We start from the raw sequence: 20,850 nt of genomic DNA, 5'->3' as shown, positions 1-20,850 counted from the left end.
TCCAGTCGCGCTTTTCTGCTACAAACGATTCTCGCTGTTTAATAACTGCAGATGCTGTTCAGATGGAAATGAGAAATGGAAAACAATGGTGGAAAATGGAGAGCACACACAAGATTCTGATCAGAAACTGGCTTCAGAACTCCCAGAGAGAGACAGGTAAGAGAGAGAGAGAGGGAGAAAGAGAAAGGAAAACCACAGAAGAGAAGGAAAAGATTACGTACATCTTGTGATCTATCTGGAGGGTTCCTGTGCCTTGGACTCTGTCTGCCATTCCATGAAGCTCCCTTGTGCCCATTCTGCCTGGGAGTCACTGATCTTCTGTGCCGGGCTCGCAAAGGGGATTGATTGGGGCTGGATCGAGTGCAACTTGGCTTCCGCCCATTTGTGTCATTCTTCGGGCTCTGCCTGGGCATAGCACTCTGCTTGTTCTTGGCATGTGAAGTTCTGGGTTCTGACGATGGACTGTGGCAGCTGCAAAACAAGGAAAACCAAGCTGTAAGTGTATGGGAGCAGCAGGTCCATTACCGTGTTCCAAACCAGGGCCAGTAAATTAATGTGACCAGTTTTAAGTCAACGAAGAATCCAAATACTCAGCCTACTCTGAATTCAGAGGAGTTCACAGTAAGTTCATGAATACAATTCAAGCACACATCCGATTTTCAGTTGCACATTTTTCAGTGCCTCAACACTGTTAAAATGGTCCTATTAGCTGCAGTTGAATGCAGCACAAGTCATTTGATTTTTTATGAGATAATTTGAGGTATAGCCAGCTGAGCTGAAGCACCCATGAATAACACTTCAGTCAATTAATTATCTTCCGGGTAATTGAATGTAACCCCTCGACAGAAGTAGGACATGTTCAGGTCATTTGGCCATTTTAAGCTCCCCTTACTTCAACTGCAAGTAGAATTGGGCATGTCGTAAAATGGGTATCCAGTAGGAACCCGTTCTACTACAGCCAACACATTAGGTTAAAAAAAAATTCCCCAACTCCACACAAATAAGGTGCAGTTGAATTTACTTTTCCCAGGTAATCACCTTCAACACCTTGGGGATTACCATTGGCCGGAAGTGGAACTTGACCAGCCATATAAATACTGGGGCAACAAGAGAAGGTAAGAGGCTTGGGGAATTCGGCAGCAAGAAACTCACCTCATGAGTCCCCAAAGCCTGTTTATTGGCACACATCAGGAGTGTGTTGGAATACTCTCCACTTGCCTGGATGAGTGCAGCTCAATAACATTCAGGAAGCTCAACACCAGCAAAGCAGCCCCAGTGATTGGCATCCATCTACCACCTTAAACATTAATTCATTTCACCACTGACACACAGTGGCTACAGCGTGTATGATATGCAAGATGCAATGCAGCAACTTGCCAAGGTTCTTTCGATAGCACCTTCCAGACACCTGACCTCTACCACCTAGAAGGACAAATGCATGAGAACACCACCACCTGCAAGTTCCCCTCCAAGCCATACACCATCCTGACTGGGAAATATATCACCATTCCTTCACTGTCACTGGGTCAAAAACCTGGAACTCCCTTCCAAACAGAAATGTGGGCATACTGATACCAGAGGGACTGCAGGGGTTGAAGAAGGGGGTTTGCCTTCACCTTTTCACAGGCAATGAGGATGGGCAATAAATGCTGGCATTGCCAGTGACATTCACATTGCTTGAGGGGAAAAAAACCTTTCCCCAGATCAGTGCCACTTTCAGTCTCTACCAGAGCATTGTTTTACTGTTCTGATGTTAGGCTATTTCTACTTGAGGACCAAGTATAGAACTGTCAAGATTAAAATAAGTGTGACTACTAATGTCAAGCATTGGCCACTTCCAAGACTTGGAACTGTGACTTCACAGTTGTGAAGCAGGAAATTAGCTGTGCTTAATTTTCTGACGACCCGATTGGCTGTAATTTACAGTCAACAGTGACGTGACAGCAATCACTGCTGATCTCAAAGAAGATTGGGCTGAGAGACCTAACATCAATAAAAACAGAAAGTGCTGGAAAACTCAGCAGGTCCGGCAACATCTGTGGAGAGAGAAACAAGGTTAACGTTTCAAGTCCAATATCACTCCTTATCAGAATAGGAGAGAGGTAGCGGTATGATGGATGTTATACTGTTCAGGAAAGCGGGAGTGGGGGGAGCAGTCAGGCAGAACTAAAGGGAAGGTCAGGGATGGGTTAGAGGACAGAGGAGATTAAATGCAAGAGATGTCAGGGAACAAAAAGCAAAAGAAGTAGTGGTGGTTGCAGTAAAGAAACAAAGGATAGGTCCAGAGTAGGTGTTAATAGCAGAATAAAGGTCAGCTAAGTCTGAAATCCAAAAGTTGATACAAACTGGCACTTGGCAAAAATAAATCAAAATGGGGGAAAGAGTTCATGATCTGATTGTTGAACTCAATGAAGGCTGCAAAGTGCCTAATCAGAAGATGAAGTACTATTCCTCCAGCTTGGGTTGGGTTTCATTGGAACCTTCACTCGGCTACGTAGAAAGCTGAGATTTAGCGACCTCTGTGGTGAGGAACTTTCAATCTCTCAACCTGTAATTGATCATAGTGTTGTGTAATGGGATTCCCAGTGCCGAGCTGCACTGATGTCATCAAGCTGTCTATGCAGCCAATCACATTGAATAATTTTTACAGACAGCCAACCAGAAAATCAAAGGCATGAATAATCAAAGCACTTTTCAAAAATCTTACCGTGAAACAAATATTAAGACATACACATGGGGTTAAGTGTAAGCTGGAATATCATGAAATAATGTTATTAAAAAAAATTATAAAAATCTAACAACTAATTACAACGGAGAAATTTAACAAAGTTTCACGACTTTATTCAGGGCTAGTTCAGTTGTTCAGCATTAGTTATTACTCAGTTTGTCATGAAAACCCAATTGGATTGGATTGGATTTGTTTATTGTCATGTGTACGAAGGTACAGTGGAAAGTACCTTTCTGCGAGCAGCTCAACAGATCATTAAGAAAAGGGAATAAAAGAAAATACATAATAGGGCAACACAAGGAAGTACATGGGAAGAAAAGGGAATAAAATAAAATACATAATAGGGCAACACAAGATACACAATGTAACTAGATAACACCGGCATCGGGTGAAGCATACAGGGGTGTAGTGTTAAAGAGGTATTAAACAGGTCAGTCCATAAGAGGGTCATTTAGGAGTCTGGTAACAGCGGGGAAGAAGCTGATTTTGAGTCTGTTCATGCGTGTTCTCAGACTTTTGTATCTCCTGCCGGATGGAAGAAGTTGGAAGAGTGAGTAAGCCGGGTGGGAGGGATCTTTGATTATGCTGCCCTCTTTCCCCAGGCAGCGGGAGGTTAGATGGAGTCAATCGATGGGAGGCAGGCAGGCAATTGCACCTTATTCAACAAGGTTTAATTTTTGATGAGGTTTCTAACAATGGAATGGGAGTGAAAAGGAGATGTTCTCACCAAATAATGTGATTTCACTGACTGCAGGTCCGTGGCGGTGGTGTGGTGGGGGTTTAGAGTTCACAATGCAGCTTGTGGCAGGGCATTGAATGACAGATCGCAAATTCAGGATATCCTTGTTAATCTTTGTTTGCTGAAGAGGTGAAGTTACGTTCATATTCAGAGGGATAATGATGGGGAATGCTGACAGTTTGCCATCAGAAAGCTCTCAAATTTCAGGCCAATATAATTTGAGCACGTGTGTTGTTTTGCTTTCTGTGTCCTATTTTTTAAGCCAACCCCACCTCCATTCACTCTGATTATGGGGGAAAGAATGATTCGGCGCATTGAGCTTGGGACAGAGAAGGTGCTTCCTGAGCAGAAGAATAAACAGTTTCAACGTAGACTCCAACACCGCTTGCTTCTAATTTTAAAATGTTGAGCCTCTATCCCCGAATACTTACATCCTTTCATTACCCTTTGGTATTTTTCTCTTTGCTTGATGAGGCTGAGCTCACCCTCTATTACCCTGACACCGCAGCCAAGACCTATTTATCAGTTAAAAGCAAAGAGATCTCCAATAGCTTTGATAACAGCTGCTGCATTGTCAGCAAAATCTGATGGCAGAAGTGAAGAAAGCATGACACATGCAGGAACTCAGCATTATAAGCAAGGCAACATAATGTAGCTAGTTGATGCCCTGTGTACAGTAGTCCCCCGTTATACCGTGCCCCGCAATACCGCGGTTCGCGATATACGGCGGGGGTGCCTATGGACGCCAACTTTTTTCACTCTTTTTGAAACAACACCTTTTTATGCCGGTGAACTTTTTTTCATTCATTCGAGTGCCAATCAGCCGCGATGATTAGCCCGTTTAGGCGCGATAAATAGCCGCGATGATTGGTGATTAAAGTAACAGTTTTCTATCCCCAACCATTTTAAAATGAAAGTGTCTAAAAATCAAATGCAGAAGCGCAAGTCTTACACAGTAAAGGAAAAGATACATTTGATAGACCGTATTCGAAACAGCGAAACAAAGGCAAAATTATCCAGAGAGACTGGTGTGCCGGAGTCAACCCTCCGTGGGTGGGAGAAAGATGAGGACAGTTTGAGAATTTATGTTGAGACAGTCTCTGAGAGTGAAGGGCTTGCCAGGAAAAAGGCAAGGACCGCTAGTGACATTAACTTGGAGAAGGCTGTGTTCGCCTGGTTTGTCCAGGAACAGTCTGGTGGCACCCCCCTATCTGGACCTATCATCAGGACTCAGGCTGAGACGTTCCATCAGCAGCTCCACCCAGAGGACACCAATTTCGTAGCCAGCAAGGGTTGGCTTCATCGGTTCCAGAAAAGACATGGGATAGGTGCAGTTACCATCAGTGGTGAACAGAGATCCGCCGACTCAGCAGCAGCAGAAGCCTTTCCGGACATTCTCAAGGACTACATGGTGCAAGAGGAGCTGACCCCAGAGCAACTCTACAATGCAGATGAGTCAGGGCTCTACTGGAAGATGCTGCCTGACAAGACCCTAGCTGTCAAGGATGATGCCCACAAGACTCTGGGGTTCAAGCAAGCCAAGAACAGGCTCACCATCCTGTTTGCCAGCAATGCCACAGGAACACACAAGCTGAAGCCATTGATTGTGGGCAAATTCAAGTCTCCTAGATGCCTTCACCACATCAACATGGAGAACCTACCCGTCACGTACCGAAACTCTGGCAAAGCCTGGATGACAGCTACCCTATTTGAGGAGTGGTTCTTCAAGCACTTTGTACCCAGTGTCAGGGACCACCTTAGTGCCTGCAACTTACCGCAGAAGGTCACACTCCTACTGGACAACTGCTCAGCCCACACTCAGGGAGATGTTCTCAAGACCAGGGATGGGCAGATCCAAGTGCTCTATCTCCCAAAGAACACCACCAGCAAGATCCAGCCATGTGATGCTGGCATCATTCAGACCTTCAAGTCTGTGTACAAAAAAGAACTGATCCTGGAAATGATAGACTCTCCTCTCACTGTCCCAGATTACCCGAAAGCCATCACCATCAAGGATGCCTGTTATCTGGCAGGGAAGGCCTGGGGAGCTGTGACAGAGAAGACCATCGCCAACTGCTGGAACAAGGCCCTAGGAGCAGCACTCCCACAACACGACCCAGAAGAAGAGGACTTCCTAGGCTTTACTGAAGCAGAGACCAGGGCAGCTGAGGGGAGGCTAGAGGACCTGGCTGAGAACCTAACACTCCGGGATTGGGTGAACAGGTGGTCAGCCGCAGAGGACGACATGACACCCACAGAAACATTTACAGAGGAGGAGATCATTGACCAGGTCATCCAAGAGGAGGCAGAAGAAGAAGCAGAAGAAGAAGAACCCCAGCCCACAGTTGCAGCAAAGAGCCACTCGGATGCCATCACCAACCTGAAGTGGCTCACAGAATACACAGAGCAACAGGACTTCGACCCCATATACATACTACACCTGAAGAACCTCCAGAGGCAAGCACAAGTCAAGATGAAGAAGGGTATGTGCCAGAAGAAACTCTCAGACTTTTTCACGTCATTGAAATTATTTTAAAAAATCTGTTTGTAAGTGCTATTTTATGTTTTATTGTATATTTTTTTGAGTGGTATTTTTTAATAAATTTAAAACTTTAAAGAACTTTGGTGTTTTTAATTTAAAACGCCCTTCCATTCTTACACAGTCAGCAATGTTTCCTCTCGTTCACCTATTATCGCCATCGTGGATATCCGTGGCTCGAATGCAACGCGGGTGGCTGTCTTGGACCCCAACACCCGCGTTATAACGGGGGACTACTGTATTGCACACTGGGATTGATACCAACAACAGTCCACAGATGAAGCAAGGCTAGAGAGTGGGTAATAACTCTTCAATCCTCAGAATAGAGTCCTCCCCTGCCCTATTCCCGTAACCCTACCTAAACTGCACATCGCTGGACACTAGCAATTTAGCATGGCCAATCCACCTAACCTGCATAGCTTTGGACAGTGGGAGGAAACCAGATCACCCGGAGGAAACCCACACAGACACAGGGAGAATGTGCAAACTCCACACAAACAGTCACCCACGGCCAGAATCGAACCCGGGTCCCTGGTGCGGCAAGGCAGGAGTGCTAACCACTGTGCGAGCATGCTACCTACATTCCAAGGTGCAGATGAGAAATCAACAAATCATCCTCAGGGGCGTGTGAAGACAGAAATCTATAGAATCCCTACAGTGCAGAAAGAGGCCATTTGGTCCATTGAGTCTGCACCAACCCTCTGAAAGAGCACCCTACCTAGGCCCACTCCCCTGCCCTATAACTTGGCTCCACCTCCAAAGGAGTATAAATAGGCACAGCTGAAACAGTTGATGTGGAAGAATCATATGTAGTTTGCATCTTCACTGAGCTGCATGTAGAATAAACTTGCTGAAGGCAAAATACCAGTTGCTGTATTATTACTCCATCATATACTAGCATTGATATTAACATGGTAGCAGACAATTATGCCTTGTGGTTAATTGCTGCAAAATAAGGTTTGTCTTCACCCTCTGAAGGAAAATAAGTTGTTGACAAATTTAAGTTACAGGATAGCAGATGGAAAATGTCAGACTTTTATTGACAAATTTTCTCAGAAGCAGAGTCATATGCTAAATGGAAATCTGAAATTGAGATGTGAACACGGGTTACTTCATTATTCAGAAAAAGAAGCAAGGTATGGCTTTGGCCAGCAAAGAATAAAATTAAGAGTAAAGTGGCTTATGATTGATTTGGATAACGAAGAGGGACTTTTTGTTACAGTATTTAGATAAATTCTACAAAAAGGATGAAACATATGAATCTTGGTCAGCCTTTGTTAGATTAAAGAAAACAGTCCATGGAGGAATATATCATGGACTTTGACACCTGGTATAAGGTTTGACACCCAGAGTCTGTATTGGCATTTAAGTTACTTGATTGTGCACGCATTTCCCATGTCGATAGATTTTTAGCATTCTGGGGAGTTTGATATCTAAATATCTTGTCGACCAAATAGCTGCTGCCCTAAAAAGAAATTCTGAGAAGACAGTCATTTCCAGCTATTTTGCTGTTGAGACTCCAGATAGTATTTAAGTACACTGTTGTAGTCCAACCAGTATCTAAAGCTGCAGTTGAATGAGTCAGCTGTTAAAATACTCATCACTGGATTCAAACTCTGATTAACACAATTCCTTCATGGCCGTTCTGCTCATCATTTTCTGCCTCAGAATTCTCCGCTTCATGCATTAATTTTAAAATGTGATAACTTCACTGTGGGCAACACATTGCATAATGAGACTTGGAATCACACCGATAACATTGATGAACCATTCCCTGTGCATTTCTCGGGTTGATACGTTTACAGTCGCCATCCCAAACCCGTTTTTTGTCTCTCCTCTCAAATTGGTTGAAAGTGCTGCTTATCAATAACCCCACCTTGTACTCAAGTCTGTGTCTAACGTTTTGGCGATCTCAAAATTCAGCCACCATTGAACCTTCCATCTTTTGCTTTATCACAGAGTTGCCTGTGTTCAACAGCAAAATAGCTGGAAATGACTGTCTTCTCAGAATTTCTTTTTAGGGCAGCAGCTATTTGGTCTGTCTCTCTCACTACTGCAGTAAACGCAGTCCTCGCAGACCCAGCTTACCCAACACATTAATGGCAAATAAAGAATTGATCGATGATGAACTAAGTGACACTGAAGCACAGGATAAGGCTATTTATTAAAAAGGACAACTATCTGGTGTAGGGTCAAAGATAACATACATGCCAGAAGTGGAGTACTAGATTGGCTGACTGACAGAAAGCAGAGGGTTGGGATAAATGGGTCCTTCTCTGACTGGTGAACTGTAACTAGCGGGGTGCCGCAGAGGGTCAGTCCTTGGACCTCAACTGTTTATATGATCTATATAAATGATCTGCAAACAGGGACAGTGCAACATAGCAAAATTTGCAGATGATACTTAAATAAGTGGGAAAGCGGGCAGTGAAGAGGAGATAAAAATTTTACAGACGGGTATAGATAGGCGTGGATTGGGCCAAATTTTGGCAGATGGAGTTTAATGTAGATAAGTGTGAGATTACCCATTTTGGCCAAAGAAATCGAAAAGCAAATTATTATCTAAATGGAAAACAGATTCAAAATGCGTCTGGGCAGAGGAATCTGGGTGTCGTTGTTCATCAATCGCAGAAAGTTGGTATGCAGGTACAGCATGTATTTAAAAAGGCAAATGGAATGATAGCATTTATTTCAAAAGAACTGGAGTAGAAAAGTAGAGAAGTGTTGATGAGACCACATCTGGAGTATTGTGTCCAGTTTTGGTCTCCTTATTTGAGGAAGCATGTGGTGGTATTTTAGGGCAACACGGTAGCACAAGTGGCTCGCACCGTGGCTTCACAGTGCCAGAGTCCCAGGTTCGATTCCCCGCTGGGTCACTGTCTGTGCGGAGTCTGCACGTTCTCCCCATGTCTGTGTGGGTTTCCTCCGGTGCTCCGGTTTCCTCCCACAGTCCAAAAATGTGCAGGTTAGGTGGATTGGCCATGATAAATTGCCCTTAGTGTCCAAAAAGGTTAGGAAGGATTATTGAGTTATGGGGATAGGGTGGAAGTGAGGGCTTAAGTGGGTCAGTGCAGACTTGATGGGCCGAATGGCTTCCTTCTGCACTGTATGTTCCATGTTCTATGTATTGGAGCTCAGAGGAGATTCACTAGATTGATTCTGGGGACGAAAGGGTTGATGTATGAGGAGAGATTAAACAGTTTGGCCTTATACTCGCTGGTGTTTAGAAGGATGAGAGGGCATCTGATTGAGGTATATAAATACTAAAAGGGATTGATAAAGTAAACGCAGACCAAATGTTCTCCCTTGTGAGGAAATCTAGAATGAGAGATCATGGATACAGGTTGAGAGGTTGTAGATTTAGAACTGAGATGAGGAGGAACTACTGAAAAATAAAATAAAGATAAAATTAAGGAGCTCAAGGTTGGAAGCCAGGCGTCAGGGTTTTTAAATACATAGGTTTAAACATGAAGTTAAACAAGTCAAGAGTGACATTGAACCAACAAATTTATCTTGAAAATGCTAGTGGCATTCCAATAAATCGGGTCAGATCTTCAGAAAAAATGGAGACGGTGTCCAAAGAAAAATCTGATGAATTCCCATAGAACCCCAGCAGTGCAGGAGGCGGCCATTTGGCCCATCGAGTTTGCACCCACCCTCTGAAAAAGCACCCTACCTGGGCCCACGCCCCCACCCTAACCCCGTAACCCCATTTAACCTGCACATCTTTGGACACTAGGGGGAAATTTTAGCACAACCAAACCACCGACCTGCGCATCTTTAGACAGTGGGACGAAACCAGAGCACCCATAGGAAACCCACGCAGACACAGGGAGAGTGTGAAAACTTCACACAAACAGTAACTCAAGGCTGAAATTGAACCCAGGTTTCTGACACTGTGAAGCAGCAGTGCTAACCCTTGAGAAGTTTAATTGGGCAGTTGAATTGGCTATGCACTCAGATTAGCCCTGATGCCAGTTGTGATGTGTTGAAGCTAAGTACTAGGATGAAGCATGCCGTCATACAGGAAGTTCTGAGAGCAAACAAAACATTAAACTTGGAGAAATGCACACCCAAGTTCCCAGCCCTTGGAGATGATATGGAGTAGGTCATCTATACAGGTGCTTCATATGGTCCATCATATCTTTGGTAGGAAAGAATGATAACTGTTGCCCTTTGGCTTGGGAAGCCAAGAAAATGAAACGGGTGGTGAAAAGCACCTTTGTTGCAGAAACCCTGACGTTGATTGAAGCAATAGGTATGGGGGTTTATTTATCCAATATACTGACAGAAATGTTGTACAAGGGACAAAGTGAGAAATGTTTGCTAATGGAGTGCTATGTTAATAACCGATCCCTGTGAGACAATGTCCATTCAATGAAATATGTAAAAAGGCTAAGAAGAAACCTACCTCACATAAAAGAAATGTTAAAAAGGAGATTTCTACGGTACAACAGTTTTACGCAAGTCACCAATTATCAGATTGTTTTACGACGAGGGGCATCAGGTGGCACTGCTGCCTCACAGCGCCAGGGACCCGAGTTCAATTCCATCCTTGGGTGACTTTCTGTGTGGAGTTTGTACCTTCTCCCCGTGTCTGCGTGGGTTTCCTTTGGGTGCTTCGGTTCCCTCCCACAGTCCAAAGATATACAGGTTAGGTGGATTGGCCATGCTAAATTGCCCATTAGTGCGCAAAAGGATAGGCGGGGTTACTAGGCTACAGGGATAGGGTGGGGGTGTGGCCTAAGGTAGGATGCTCTTTCAGAGGGTGGGTGCAAACTCAATGGGCTGAATGGCTTCCTTCTGCACTATAGGGATTCTATGGCTCTATGAAATGCCTGCTTCTTGAAATTGTTGCTAACTGTATTGGAAGAGTCTTGTGTTGTAATAACAAAACATAAAACTAATTTTTAATTTGTAATTACAAATATAAATATGGCAGAGGAAACATATTACATATAATGTTAAAACACATGTTGTTTCCATTTGTTTGGATTGAACAATGTATTGTTAATATTTTTTTCCCCTAAAGCTTTAATTTAAAGTAAATAGAAGGGAATCTGTTGATGTATCAGCAAGTGCATGCCTTGACAATTACATCGCTAAGCTAAATTGCCTTATTGAAGACAGGTGATGATTGGCTCAACCAAAAGATGTGCAGGTTAGGTAGATTAGCCTTGCTAAATTGCCCCTTAGTGTCCAAAAGATTAGGTGGGGATAGGTTGGGGCGTGGGCCTGGGTTAGGTGCTCTTTCGATGCAGAATCGATGGGCACCGTAGGGATTCTATGAACCTCCAAAAGAGTCTAAATGGACACAGCTGGAACAGTTGGTGTAGAAGAACCATAAGGCATTTGTATCTCTACTGAGATGTATGTGGAATAAACTTTCAGAAGGTAAAAGTCAAGCTGCTGTATTATTCCTCCATCATATATTAGCATTGATATAAACAAAATAGAGGGAGCAATTTCACTCCTTCTCATCAGATCATAACAAATGCTTCAATATTACCGGATCATTCGTCAACAATGGCAGATAAACTTGGATCAGTATGTGCTGATTTAATCTTAGCTATTTTAAATTATTTTACACCCATATGTCATATAGGGCAGCACAGTGGCACAGTGGTTAGCACTGCTGCCTCACAGCTACAGGGACCTGGGGCGAAATTCTCCAACCCCCCGCAGGGTCGGAGAATCTCCTGGAGCCGGCGAAAATCCCGCCCCCGACGCGGCCGGAATTCTCCACCACCTGGGAATTGGCGGGGGCGGTGCCCCCACGGTGGCCAGGCCCGCGATCGGGGCCCACCGATTGGCGGGCGGGCCAGTGCCGTGGGGGCACTCTTTTTCCTCCACCGCCGTCACGGCCTACACCATGGCGGAGGCGGAAGAGAACCCCCCTATCGCTCATGCGCCGGTGGTGACATCACCGGCCGCTGGTGCACCGGCGCATGCGCAAACCGGCGAGGCCTTTAGGCCAGCCCCGACGCCGGCCGGCGGGTGTCAAAGGCCATTGGCGCCGGTTTTGGCACCAGTCGGCATGGCGCCAACCACTCCAGCGTGGGCCTAGCCCCCAAAGGTGCGGAGAATTCTGCACCTTTGGGGAGGCCCGACGCCGGAGTGGTTGGCGCCACTCCGCTACGCCGGGACCCCCCCGCCCCGCCGGGTAGGGGAGAATCCCAGCCCTGAGTTCAATTCTGGCCTTGGATGACTGTCTGTATGGAATCTGCACATTCTCCCGGTCTTGCGTGGGTTTCCTCCGGGTGCGCCATTTTCCTCCCACAGTCCAAAGATGTGCAGGTTAGGTGGATTCTATGATTCTATGATACAATACTGCATTTATTGTGCATATATAATATTGACTACAATATATGGTAAAATTATATGATTTTTGGAAGTAAGAGATGAGAGTTTACGGGATTTAATTTGCAATTTATTAATAAAGGCTTAGGCGGCAGCAGATGCTACAGCAGCACCAATGCCAAGAGATTAGAAATCACACATGAAAAATTTACAGTGGAAGTTTCTATTCTAAATGTAGACATAAGGAATTATAATGGACCTGTTTTTGAAAAAGTTAGGTTCTGTAGACAGCAGGTGGCAAGAGACCATATTATTGTGGACAAATTATTGGTTTTAAGGATTTGTTTACATTGGTCTACAATATCCACATTCAAATAAGAAATAGCTATTGTGTAAAGATGAGCAAACAGATCACACGTGAAAAATGCAGTATCACAGCAGTACCGTAGGTTTTTAACATACTTACCTGCTCAGAGATTTGGATGAACTGCGCACGGAAGATGCAGAGATGCTACGGGAGCTGCAACAGCTCCGTCCTTTGTGTGACTTCCGTGGTGGCGACTCACTGGGTGACCTACTGAGGAATACAACAACATATGAGATACGGACCATTTGCTGAGCAATATTCATCCATAAGGATGAAGTCAACAATTGACAGGAGTAGAGGACAATGGACACAGGGGATGGCCACTCAGCACCTCGAGCTGTTATGCCATTCAATTAGATCATAGTTGGTTATTTAATCTTGTGACAGAGTTACTAATCATCATGCCATTAACCAAGATCACCAGAAACAGCACCAAACATTCATTATACTATTGAGTGAAATGCCTGCCATGTTTGTCTACATTTGTACTGGACTAAAAGGTTTGAATTATGAGGACATGTTGAGAAACTAGGAGCTGGATTTTTGCCGTCCTGACATGGGGGAAACCCGTGTCAGGTAAACATAAACGGAGGCGAGGGAGACTGTAAATCTGAAACTGCAACCTCTTTCCTGCCGGCCACTATTTTTACTGCAGGAAACGTGATGGGTCACGACCTAATGTGCATACAAACTAACTTGATAATTTTCATATTGCTCCCCATCTCAATTTAGTATTTCATCGGCTTTGAAATTTTCAGCAAGACAGGTGGGTTTTGAAGCATGTGTGAACCACATCAGATCAGAGGGGTGGTGAAGGGGAAGCTTGTTATGGAGCTAGGAAATCTTTGAAAGTTAAGTTTATAGGTTGTAGCCACCTTCATGTGTAATAATTAAATCCCGTCTGATCATTTAAGTATGTTTTAATTGCTGTGATTGATCATAGAACTTTGTTCTTGAAAAGTAGGTGACCATTAAATTGACCAGCATTGTGAAAGTGTTCAGATGTGCTAAAGTACTTTCTCCAAAAGATAAAGTGGTCTTCTGCATTCAACAGTTTTGAGATGCAGATTTTAAAGCATAAATCGGGGTAGCCTGATAGAATTTTATAAAATTATTAAGAGTATAGATAGGGTGAACAGTTGGAGGCGTAAATGACAATTACAAGGGTGCACAAGTTCAAGGTGAGGGGGGAAAGGTTCAGTGGAGATGGTTTTTACACTGAGGGTGGTGGTTGTCTGGAATGCACTGCCAAGTGAGGTGGTTGAGGCAGATACGTTAGTGACCTTTAAGACTTATCTGCATATGCACATGAACAGGCGGGGTATAGAAGGATACATGTGGTTGGTCTAGATAGGACACAGGTCGGCACAGGCTTGGAGGGCTGAAGGGTCTGTTCTTGTGCTGTATTGTTCTTTGTTCTAATTGGACCCTTTGCTTTGATATATACTTTTATGGATCACTTTGATAAATAACTTCAGCCTCTGAAATGGATTAACAGATGGCTAACATATTTGTTTGACACCCCAGCCATCTGTTGAGCATTTGAAGAAGTGGAAGATGGCCATCGATTCACCACTTCAAAGTTTCAATTTATGCAGCTCTGGAAGCTTTTTTGACACAGTTGTGCAATGGAACATTATTGTGAATGCTTGGCTGAACTCTAAATCACACTATTGGATACAGCTCAGCGGGAGTTATTGATACAGCTGTCAAGAGTACTATGCACTTTATTTTGATTCACAGATTTATGAGCTAAGATAGTTTGAGACATTTTTGAATGGCTATTTGTTTATGTTGATAGCTTCATTAGCATCTTGAAAGGCTTTTCAATGTTATCATAGTGCTCATGTGTTCTGTCCATAGTGGATACTGGGTGAGTAAGCATGAGGGAATGAGGGATTTTGAATGGGCATGGAGGTACAGAGGAGACCTGTGGATTTTAGGGGGCATGGGGGTATATGAAGAGGCATGGCGATATGTAGGTGGCATGGGATGGGGGAATAAAGGAGAGTGAGGGTGAGGACTAGGGTGTCTAACACTGATGTACAAAACCAGGCTGATGTCACAAGCAACAGAGGCAATTCTTCTAACTTGCCCACCTCCACATCCATCTACTCCAGGCCTGCTTTTGAAGGTGGCGGACCAGACTCCAGTCCAGCGCTGCCCCTCTGTCGGGAACATAGCATGGAGAGGAGGCTGGATCATGAGTCTCCCAACTCATGATTTGCACCTCAAAGAGGAAAATCCAGTCCCATGTTTGCAATCTCTTATGTATAGAGGTGACACAGTTGGGGTGTTTAAGATTATTAAAGGTTTTGTAGACAAAGAAAAATTAGGGGAGTCCAGAACAATGGGGTCTAACTTTAAAAATTAGAGCCAGGTTGTACAGGGCTGAGGTCAGAAACCACTTTTTCACACAATCAATACTGGAAATCTGGGACTCTCGTATTTCAAAAAATATTTGAAGTTGGGTATCAATTGAACATGTGAAAACAGAGATTTCTAGATTGTTGTTCGGCAAGGCTATTAAAGATAACTGAGCAAGCGAATGGAGTTAAGATACAGATCAGCATTAAGTGGTGAAACAGGCTCGAGAGGCTGAATGGCCAATTCCTGTTCTTACATACACAACACTGCTCCCTAGTTTGTGGAATATAACAAGAGTTATGCAAGTGCAAGTTACTTATGTATAAATATAAAATGTGCAAATCTTTTCAAACCACATTTTGAGCCGTTCGCCATTGTTGCCCACTCACATAATGGCATCACTTATGCACATTATCTGGATGGACATAGAACAAGAAAAGGACACTACCCATCAATCACAGTCCCCTACCATAAAGTTGTGATATGATTTTTTTCCTCCTCCCCGCACCCCCAGAGCACTCAGGTCAAGGGACCAACTAGAACCAGAAGTAACATTGAAGACCTACTCTGCTGCAGCTCACCAGCCAGCGTGGACCTGTAACGGGGCAGAGAGAGGCGAGTGTTTGGGTTGGAGAAGTTGGTAGGTGGGGATATTGGGGGGGGGGGGGGGGGGGGAGCCTTGGTGAGTCGCTGCAGTGCATCTTGTAGATGGTACGCACTGCTGCCACTGTATGTCGGTGTTGGAGGGAGTGAATGTTGAAGGTGGTGGATGGTACACAAATCGCACAGGCTGCTTTATCCTGGATGGCGAAACCTCCAGGGTGTTCAATGACAATGTCATTGCATGTCAAGGGGAGATGGTTATATTCTCATGTTAGAAATGGTCATTGCTTGGCACTTATATTGCAAGTATATTACTTGTTACTCATCTGACTATGTCTGAATGTTGTCTGGATCTTGCTGCATATTGGCACATACTAATTCAGTATCTGAAGATGTAACAGGATTTTCCTGAATCTTAGTTCTTCCTATTCCTAACGACCTTAACAAGATTTTATCATATCCCCCTTCTCTCTTCTCAAGACAGTAGTCCCAATATAACACCATGTTTCTGCATAAGCCAGCTATCTTATTTCCAGGAATCAGCCTCAAAGTCCTCCTCGGACTCCTTCCAATAACTACACATCTGTTCTGCAATGCAGAAACCAAATGAACATAATAGTCTGGATACAATCTCAAGTGCTTTATTCTAATTTAATTCGATCTAATCATGCCCTGAGTAATTTCCTTTCTTGCCCCCTGAACACTGAATCAATTACCTATTCACCAGATCTTCTTCCCACTTTTGCATCTCAGGTATATTTAAGATGGGCTCCACATTCTTGTTCACTCTGTCTATCTCTTCCCATTCCTGTAACCCCCTCCAGCCCCACAGTCTTCTGAGATCTTGCTCCTTCTCAACCCGCCCAGATTTCCATTGCTCCATCAATGGTGATACTGTATTCATCTGCCTAGTCCCCAGGCTCTTAAAGTTTCTCCCTATGCCTTTCTGTCTTGGCATCTCTTGTCCTGTAAGATGCTCCTTCAAATCTATCTTTTAGTAATCGAGGAAGGCAGCGGTCGTGGAACAAGGATTTATTTTAAACTATATACAATACTCTGCCCGTGGCAGTAACTCTCCACAATCCAGTCCCTGTTGGGACAACCAACAACTCCGGGCTCTGCTTGGGCCAACTTTTTTGTGCAAGTCTAATGAGCTCCAGCTGAGTGAACTACTTGGGAAGCTCGTACGTCACAGGTCCCAAGAGGAGATCGACAATGGTTTCCTCTTGGTCCTCGTGGGGATTATGACATAATCATCTGTCTCATTATCTTTTTTTTCCGATTAATTCACGTCAATCACATCATGGCATGACCAGCATTTATTGCCTACTGTCATGGGAATGTCACTTTAAGAAATGTTTGTCATCTCAAGTGGCTGCAGTGGTGTCAGTGTGTGGGTGGAGCTGGGCTCTGGCTCTGCTTTTTACTTTCGTTTGGAGCTGGAAGCTGTTTTGTAGCTGTGTTTCAGTTTTGTTTTCAGTTGGAGAACTGCACTCAAACCAAGGAGGTGTAATTTGGCCTCTCTTCATGCCAAATAATGTTTCCAGATCACTTGATGATTTCAAAGTAATACCTGTTTCTGTAAGGAATGCAAACCTACTGTCTTTGTTAAAAAGGGTTTTTGACTTATGGATGTTAGGAAAGTTACTAAGGGTTACCTATAGAGTACTGTATCTTTGGGCGGGGGTATCAGTGTTGGTAGTTGATAAGATGTTTACTATGTGTTTATAAAATGTTAACTGGATTCATAGAATAAAAAATGCTTTTGTTTAAAAAATACTTTAGATCTCTGTTGTATCACAACTATAAAGTGGGCCCTTGTGCTCCCCATAACCAAATCTATTAAAAGTTGTGGGTCAGGTGAGCTTCATGATATACTTTGAGTTTTCTAAACCCTGGCCCATCATACCTACTTCTAACTGCCTTTGAAAAGGTTCTGGTGACCTGCTTTCTTGAACCGGTGTCTTCTGTATGGTGAAGGTACACCGAAACTGCTGTCATGTTGAGGGTGAAGAAACAATGATAATGTTCCAAGTCAGGATAGTGGTGTTACATCGAGGGGAACATGGAAGTGGCTAAGTCCCCAAATAACCTGCTTCCCTTGTTGTTCTGGTCTTGGTTATATACCAGTACTGTCTGTTTCAATATCTGGGATGTTGAGAATGGAATTGAACATTGCAGTCAGATAAACATACATACAAAATAGGAGCAGAAGTAGGCCATTCGAACCCGTGAGCTTCCTCCACCATTCAACAAGGTCATGGCTGATCTATTTGTGTTTCCAGTATGGCAAGGGAATCAATCTGCCTTAAAAGTATGCTGTGATCCTGCTTCCACTGCCTTCTGAGGAAGAGAGTTTCAAAGTCACACAGTGTCCTGAGAGAAGATTTCTCCCCAGCTCTGTCCTAAGAGGACCAGCCATAATTTTAAAGCAGTGTTCCCTTGTCCTGGACTCACCCACAAGAGGAAACATTCTTTTCACATCTCCCTTGTCAAAATCATTCAGGGTCTTACGTACTTCAATCAATGTACCCCCACTTCTGATACTATGATGATGGAAAGTTATTGAAGAAGCAGCTGAAGATGGTTGGGTCGAAGACACTGACCTAAGGAACTTCTGCAGCAATGACCTAGAGTTGAGATAGTTGGCCTCCAATCACAACAATCATCCCCCTCTGTACAAGGTAAGACTCCAACCAGTGGAAAGGTTTTCCCAATTCCTAATCGCTTCAATTTTATAAGGGATTCCTTGATACCACATTCAATTATGGGGAAGTGGCACTGTTATTGGACCAGTAATCCAGAAAGCCCAGGCTGATGGGAAACAGGTTCAAATCCCACGATGGCAGCTGGTGGAATTTAAATTCAATTGATAAAAATCTGGAATTAAAGGCTCGTGTCGATAATGGTGACAATGGTTTTTGTTGTCCACTAATGCCCTTTAGGGAAGGAAATCTTCTGTCCTTACCTGACCTGTGCAGAACCACAGCAATGTAGATGACTCTTAAATTCCCCTAAAATGACCCAGCAAGTTACTCAGTTGTATCAAACCACTACAAAGTCCACAAAAAAAAAATGAAACCAGAAGTATCAACCCAGAAAACTGGAATGACAATGTCAAACTCAGCCCAGTAAGTCCTACAGAGTCCTCATTACTAACATTTGGGAGTTTGTACTGAAACTGGAAGAGCAGTTCCACAGACAAGTGAAGCAACAGCCTGACATAGTGATAATCAGAGAACTACATCTTAAAGACAATGGGCACAATTTGACGGGGGAGAAAAAAAGAGTCCCGTTTTGGGCAGGTTTAGCGGGATGTTTCCCGGAACGACCCTGCTATCAAACAGTACACTGTTACTTTTCCTGGCCTGGGCAGGGAGGCCATACTTAATTTCCTGCACTGAGGAACTGCGCCCTAACTTATCTGTTGGGGGTGTAGTCCTTGAGCCGCCTGCACACCACGTCATAAGAGCAGGGCACCCAGGCCCGAACCCGATGTGAACAAAATGCCCCCATGGCACCTTGGCACTGCCAGCTTGGGGCCCTGGCAGCTCTCCTGATAGACTGGCAGTGCCACTTGGACACCTGCCAGATTGTCACCAGCAGTAGCAGGGTACCACCCTGCCCAAAGGCCGACCATCCGGGGGCCTCCGCTCACCCTGGCAGAACCCCCAGTTCCACCTGGTTTCCGTTTGTGAAAATCATTGCTAAATGGTGCCCGGCTAGAGTCTGCTTAGTGAGGCCATTAGATCCCGTGGACTTGTTAGCTCTGGCGGAGGCATTTTTATGTGTGCCGAACTACACACTAAAATATGCAAATTTAGGTCCCGCCCATGGGGATCTAGATCGCCACGATTCGCAAGATCTCATTAGATCTCACGAGGCATAGTGAATCGAGTAAATCTTGTGAAAGGCACGACGCGGCCGTTAGATCGCGCCCAATGACCCAGACACCACCATCACCATCCCTGGGTGTGTCCTGAACCACATGAGGTGTCCTGAACCACGTGAGGTGGCTGCACAGTAATATACAATCAGGAGGGCGTTGTCCTGGAGTCAAGGCTCAATGTTGTGGACTCCCACTTCATGGCTTCAGGTCTAACATGGGAAAGGAATCCTCCGTCTGATCAGCACCTAATGACCTCCCCCCCCCCCCCCATAGCTGATGAATCCACACTCCTCCCTACTGACCGTCACTTGGAGGAAGCACTCAGGATGACAAGGACACAGAACGTACTCTGGGTGGCCAAAGAGTGGCTTAATTGCACCACTACTGGCTGAACTGCCCAAGGCCTGGAAGACATAGCTGTTAGAATGGATCTGCAGCAGGTGGTGATGGAACCAACCAGGGGGGAAACCCTACTTGACCTCATCCTCACCAATCTACCTGCTGCAGATGCAATTTTCCCTGACAATATTGGTAGAAGTGACCACCACTTGTGGAGTCCTTGAGGAGACCAGGTCCTGTCTTCGTATTTAGGATACCCTCTATTGTGTTATGTGGCACTGCCATTGTGCTAAATGGGATCAATCATGAATGGTTCTAGCAGTTAAAAACTGGGCATCCATGAGTAGCTGTGGGCCATCAACAACAGCAAAATTGTACTCCACCACAATCTATAACCTCATGGCCCGGCATATCCCCCAATCTACCATTACCATCAAGCCATGGATGAACCCTGATACAATGAAGAGTGCAGGAGGGCATGCCAGGAGCACCACCATGCATACCTAAAAATGACTACCAACCTTGTGAAGCTAGGACACAGGACTACTTGCATGCTAAACAGCATAAACCTGCAGATCTAATCCCACAATCAATGGATCAGACCTAAACTCGGAGGTCCTACCACACCCAGACATGAATGATGTTGGATAATTACACAACCAACAGTAAGAGGCTCTGCAAATATCCCTGTCCTTAATAATGGGGGAGCCCAGCATATCAGTGCAAAAGGTAAGGCATTTACAACAATCTTCAACCAGAAGTGCCGAGTGGATGATCCATCTCCGCCTCCTCCTAAGGTCCTAGCATCACAGATGTCAGTCTTCACCCAATCGATTCACTCCACATGACATCAGGAAATGGCCAAAGGCACTGGATACTGCAAAGGTTATGGACCCTGACAACATTCCAGCATTAGAACTGAAGACCTGTGCTCTAGAACTTGCCACGCCCCTAGCCAAGTCGTTCAGTAAAGCTGCAA

General features: G+C 44.6%; 1 protein-coding gene across 14 annotated transcripts in view; it reads right to left on the bottom strand.

Moving 5' to 3' along the window:
- The window catches only part of LOC119974633 (serine/arginine repetitive matrix protein 3-like), a 753,111-nt gene that overhangs the window by 58,557 nt on the left and 673,704 nt on the right, over positions 1-20,850 (bottom strand). For 11 of the 14 annotated variants that reach the window (XM_038813686.1, XM_038813694.1, XM_038813698.1 and 8 more), the window contains 2 exons: positions 12,773-12,883; positions 222-471 (listed from right to left, as the gene is read on the bottom strand). In XM_038813686.1, coding sequence (XP_038669614.1) covers positions 222-471; positions 12,773-12,883 — 361 coding nt within the window. The remainder of the gene's footprint in view (positions 1-221; positions 472-12,772; positions 12,884-20,850) is intronic. The other 3 variants (XM_038813689.1, XM_038813699.1, XM_038813692.1) reach the window with 1 other exon arrangement.

This window comes from Scyliorhinus canicula, chromosome 12 (assembly GCF_902713615.1).
Source record: "Scyliorhinus canicula chromosome 12, sScyCan1.1, whole genome shotgun sequence".
Lineage (NCBI taxonomy): Eukaryota > Metazoa > Chordata > Chondrichthyes > Carcharhiniformes > Scyliorhinidae > Scyliorhinus > Scyliorhinus canicula.
The sequence above is the reverse complement of the archived record's forward strand: the minus strand, read 5'-3'. Positions and strand labels throughout refer to the sequence as shown.